The 6,000-nt window shown below is 33.0% G+C and overlaps 1 protein-coding gene across 4 annotated transcripts in view; it reads left to right on the forward strand.

Annotated features, from left to right (window-relative positions):
* The window catches only part of DGKB (diacylglycerol kinase beta), a 356,801-nt gene extending 351,529 nt beyond the window's left edge, over nucleotides 1-5,272 (forward strand). For all 4 annotated transcript variants that reach the window (XM_074863476.1, XM_074863493.1, XM_074863484.1 and 1 more), the window contains one exon: nucleotides 2,840-5,272. In XM_074863476.1, the coding sequence (XP_074719577.1) occupies nucleotides 2,840-2,947 (108 nt within the window). In that variant the 3' untranslated portion in view covers nucleotides 2,948-5,272. The remainder of the gene's footprint in view (nucleotides 1-2,839) is intronic.
* Nucleotides 5,273-6,000: the final 728 nt, after the last annotated feature.

Raw genomic sequence — 6,000 nt, forward strand, 5'->3', positions numbered from 1 at the left:
TAGGTCTTATTTAAAGCTTTTATAATTGTGCTTCTACTAAAAAAGACATGAGGCTGCTTGCTGAATAAAAGAGAAACTAAATGGTAAAAGTTAGTCTTTAGACATTCCATGTTCACACACACAGAACTTATATACAGCTATAAGTAATTATTTCTTTATTTTTAACTAACCTAAATCTTGCTTGCTTTTAATTAAAGATTGTTCTATTATTTTTTTTTTTGTCCATTTCAGTCTCCCATACAGCACTTTCAATGTTCAGTCCTGCTTTGACCTATAACGCTGTTTCTCTTTCTGAGACCCTTAGTGCTACTTCCCATCTCAAAGTGTGTACTGTCACTTGTCACCCAGACTCACAGCACCAACTCTGGCAGTGCTGCCACTATGAAAACAGAAGCAGAAGTGAGAGTCCAGAGCAGAAGTGAAGTGCCTGAGAGTCTTGAAAAAGACAAAATTAGCCTATTTCGGGCAAGGTAGTGCAATGGTCTAGCATGTACTGCAAACATACTGATCTCTTTTTATCACCCAAAGATAAGATTTTTTAATCTTTTTTTTTTTTTTTTTTTTCCAGTAGGAATCAGTTGCTATTGTTAGCCAATGCAATGTTAACATACGCTACCATGCATAACTAAAAAATATACTTTAAGTTTACACTTTATTTTTGTATTTTCAGAATGTAAAATATATTTTACACCCCTGGAATTGTGCCAGTTTATAACAGTTGAAAATATGTCTTGCAGAAATGCATATAGGACTCCATCCCCGTGCACATGAGTGGTTAATCATGTTCAGGCATCTTAGCTGATCTCAGCTGATAGGATACAACATACTGAAGAGGTCATGGTCTCTGAAACAGATGGCTCAAGCCAAAAAAGAACATTACAAATGATAAACATTTTCTCAATATGTAATTACATTCATCTTCAGCATCATTGAACAGCCCCGATCCAACATGCAATATGCATGGGGTCTCAGGATTACCTCACCTCTTCATACTAAAGCCGTCTTTTGAGCTTTGCTCTTTTATTCACTGTAAATTGGAAATACTATGATTTACCTCTGAAAGGAAACTCTGAGGCTGTTCCTACTGCCACATCATGGCTAAATCTTGCAATAAACTGAACCCTTATGACTCAAAAAATCACAGCAGCTGCAGATTACTTCATGTATTGATCTTCAGGATGAGGTTGATGTCATCACTGTTCCCGAGACCCAAAATATGTCTTATGAAGCATGTGAAAGTTACAAAAATCCTTGAGGCGATTTTCCAGGACCAGATCATCAGCTGGTATAAAGTGACATCAATGGAATAACGCCAATTTACCCCAACTACAGATTTGGCTTCAAAAGTGGTGCCTGAAGCAGTATTTCTTGTGAGAAAATATGTTGATGCCAGTCTTTGAAAGCAAGAGTTATTATTATCTGTGTGAAATTAATCTACGTTGCCAAAAAAACCCCGTATGCTAAATTTGATACTAGTGAACAATGTTGACAAAAGAGGTGTGTATGAAATCTGGGACTAATGAACTAAGGTGGCGTGGAAATGAGCATTTGGAGAGTAAAGTAAAGGCTTTAATAGAGTTAAACCAACCCACTCATTCTGTTGAGATTTTTATGTTTCTGTCTCCTTATATTGTAAAGTAAATTTCCACCCCAAGAAATGTCCTGATCTATATTTTAATGAGCGTCTGCATGTGACATACATTTTTTGTTTCATTACTATTAGTGAATGACAAGTGAAGGATATTCATTTTAACTTGAAAATGTCAGGTATGCACTTCAAGAGATATATTTTTCCAGTTTTTAATGAGGTGGTGTTTCTTTTTGAAAGGAATACCCATCTCTGATGTGGGTACTATGCAGGTGACAACTGATATTTAATAAGTGATGGTTCTTGTATTAGTCGTAGTTCACTAAAGAAAATGTCTCGGATTGCTTTTGAAAAACTCTTAGCGTCACTAGCCCAAAGGCAAGATGTGACCTTTTTATTACATAATGAGAATCATTTATTATCTTACAATGTATCTTAAAGTCACAGACAAAATGCCACTTTGATAATTGCTTTCAATTAGCTTTGAGCATAGCATACATTCATAAAATGTCTTCTCTAATTTAGACTTGAATTAGAGAAAATTGCAGACATAATCTACTTTAAGGTTGTCTCATTTAAGGTGATTCGTAGTTTTATATCAAAGAAATCAAAACGGGTGGCTTTAGAGCAGTCTTACAAAGTGTTTTAAATAGTCTTCAATATTTGAGTCTATTCTATTAACAATTAACAAATTAGAAAGATAGTTCATCTTTTTTGACCTTTTTTGTGTATTAACTTTTTACTTCTGTTCATAATGGTTATTTTGAAATTAAGCTGTGTCCTGTGTTAAAAGAGAAGTACAGCTTGATTAGATGTATAAATAAAGCATACAAAGACATAACTTATATCTTAATAATAGGCAAGAGCTTGCTCTGTCAGCATGTATGTCCTTTCCAACTTTTAAATTCTTATTCATCTTGTAGATATGTAAAATACTCAACAGCAAGCAATAAATCCCACACTCAGAAAGTAAGATCACATATTGGCATGTATTTTATTGCATGATTTTTAATATTGATTGCGTGTATATTGATTGCGTGTATAATTTAAAGTATTTGTGGAAACAATGATTACACATGGATTGGTTTACTGCATTTGTAATGTCATTCATTACAAATACAGGTATTTTCATTTCATCTTTGATTAAATGAAGAAGGTTTGAAAGTTGCATAGAAAGATAATTCAGGCATCTCAGATACTTGGAATTGAACTAGCTGGAGGGATAATTGTTTTTCTTCTTTCTTCCCCCAGATAAAAATTACTCACAAGAACCAAGCCCCCATGTTGATGGGACCTCCTCCAAAAACCGGTCTTTTCTCTTCTATCATCAAAAGAACAAGGAACCACAGCAAGGAATAAGCCTGTGTAGTTTAGTTTTTAGAAAACTAATTAGCTTTGTTAGGCTTTGGAATATTTATGCTGGAAATCTTTCGAGAATTTTAGAACTTCTACTTGCAAAATCATGGATTTTGGTTTAACAGTTTCCATAACTGAGCTAATGTAAAACTATGCTACTAGAAAAAAAATATTGTCACAGTTTTGTAGGCATTTTGCATGATGAAAGCAGATGTTTACATAAAGTGATACAGCATATTTTTTGTTGCATGCGTTACCATTTACTAATCTATGGGCTAATTCTGCCATGGAATATGGGAAGAGAATGCTATGGGTGATATGAATTTTCTCTCTTTTCCATTTCAACTTTTTCTACTACAATGATCATATGCCATAGGTTCAATAGTATCTCTTGAATCCAACATCTTCACATCAATAGCCAATTAGACCTGTTTCAGAGTAGAGTTTATTACAGGTCTCATTAACCTGTACTTCTAATTTATAATTTCTTTCTACCCTGAGAATATTTTTATTCAGCTAAGCATTAAAATCTTATCTCTTGTTCTGATAATTCCTATGTATGTGAGTAATTGTACCTGCTGAAAACATCTAACAATGTGTGCAGTATTGAAATGATCATGATTACTCTTCTGTAAGTTTTTGTAAGATTGAAAGTCAGTGCAAGTTTGAGCAAAAACTATAAGGCTAAGGAGATCATGCTAAGAGTGAAGATAATAATACTTGTAAAACTAGCCATCAGTGTTGTTTGTTGAAACGCTAAAGTTATTTTAATGAGCAATATATCTCTGTCACGTGGCAAACAAATTATTCTGCATATTGACTGATAGTATAGTGCATATGCACACAAAAAACCAAAGCTCATGCCTAATAAAGTGCATTTCCCACCAAAGATTTAGAGAAGGATGCTTCAGAGAAATGGGTTAATGCATAATTAATCAAGCTCACTGGAGTAGACTCACTTCTGAAAATTTACAGTTCTTTTGATTATGATGGCAATGTCCAGACAAATGTTGGGGTTGGAAAAAACATTAAATTAATTGCAAGTAAATACTCACTTTTCATTTTTTTCATAAGCTGGTAGACATAGACACATATTCTAAACATTTAGACACAGATGTGTACTTTAAATATTGGAAAATTAAACATATCTAATTTTGTTGTCATTATTATTTATAAATTTATACCATCCATAATTTACTCATTCCCTAAATTAATCTCTTAAGGGAAGGATAAACTGTTATCTATTCCCCTTTTGTAGTCTGCTGTCTGGAATCAAAACATTTCTTATCATAAATTTTGGGGAGGCAGTTGCTCAGGTTTTTACTTTCTTAGCCCTCTGAGAGACTTCCTGACAGCTTAGAAATCATAATACAGGGATTTGTCTGAGGTTTGCACAGCACTGTCTAATGTTGAAGGGAAGTCCAAGAATGGCAACTTTTTTCAGTCCTGCATATAAACAGTCTCAATCAAAACTTTTTGTGCAGTCTTAACATTGTTCTTTGTTCAGAATGAGCTGCTTCTCAGCTCTGCATGACTTAAGTTCTCAGAGATTTCAACAAAAAACAAACAGGAAAAAAGTAAAACTTTGCTTGAAATGCATGATTTCCCATTTTTATCTAGACTTTAAAATGTTAATGATTTATTAAATCTATTTTTCTATTGATTCATTCATCCATTAAAAAAATAGTACATCATCATTCTGTAGTGCACGGTACTGTGCATGTATTTAAATAAAGTTACTATCATTTGTTCCTCAGTTAAGAATTCAACAGAGTCCTAATTTATATAATAGACACTGAAATAAAAGTCAATATATAGTTGGTAAGGATTATGTCTTTGAAATATACAGTCTGTGTTCTGTAAACATTAGGAGGTAAATACCAATTAATGTTATGTTCAGCATTAGGTAGAAAAATATGAGGGCAATTATTTGCTAAAATTAACATCTTGTAATTCCCCATTCTTGGGTCCAGTGGTGTTGATAATTACAGTTACTGTAGGAGTAAACTAATATTTTTCCGGTGCATTGCAAACACACACAGAAGCATTTGATGCACTTCTTAACTACAAACATACGTAAGTATAGAGCAAAAGATATTTGCAAAAAGAAGGAACTTGCTGACATAGTATTACATAAAGCGTACATTGATTTTATGAAATTATGGTTATAGGTGATAAATATTTTCACATAACTTGCCATAGAATTTTCTACCAATGCTCTCAACTTTTTGTGGCAAAAATGTGTTTAATGATAATACATAATGTGCTCTCTATGATTATCTCATGAACGTTGTAACTCTGAAAACAAATAAAATTATACATAAGCTATTATTTAATAATGTATGCAATTTTAAATGTGCCAATCTGTGACAGCAAATTGTTCACAACACACTTTTTCATATAAAGAGGGATAGATGCATTCATGTAATCACAATTACATTCAATTCTGACTAGACTTATAAAACGTAAATGAGATCTCTTGGTCAGTATATCAATTTCTCACTGTAGCAAAATATAATGGAGCAGCCATTTTACTATATTGGCACTTATTATAGCAGTGACAGTCTATCTTTCTATTAATCTTGGTTGATTGGGGTTTTTTTTAGCATGGCCTCTAATAATTTGAAACCATGCTCAGGCTGAAAGTATTGATGAAGAGAAAATCTTAGAGTACATAAAATATAATATGAAAGGAAAATGTTTAATTTAATGAAAGAGAACTTCAGAGGAGGGTCCTTTTTTTTCACTTCAGTATGCACAGAATTTACATCATGAAATTGTACATTGGTGTATGAAATGAAACAATATATGCATGTATCTTCATAGAGCTGAAATAGACGCACTGTTCTTACATTGACTGAAGAGTAGTAGCTGTAAACCTTCTATTGTTTACAATGAAGCATTCTTTAAGGCCTCATTAATGACATTTACAATATAAATGGAGATTACAAATATGTAGGAATTATATCTGACACTGGATTTGCAAATTTTTCATGTCCCTACTAGAGCGTTGCAGCTGGGCAATGTGCTGAGGAAAGAACATGACGTCTCAGGAA

Source organism: Strix uralensis, chromosome 1 (genome assembly GCF_047716275.1).
Source record: "Strix uralensis isolate ZFMK-TIS-50842 chromosome 1, bStrUra1, whole genome shotgun sequence".
Lineage (NCBI taxonomy): Eukaryota > Metazoa > Chordata > Aves > Strigiformes > Strigidae > Strix > Strix uralensis.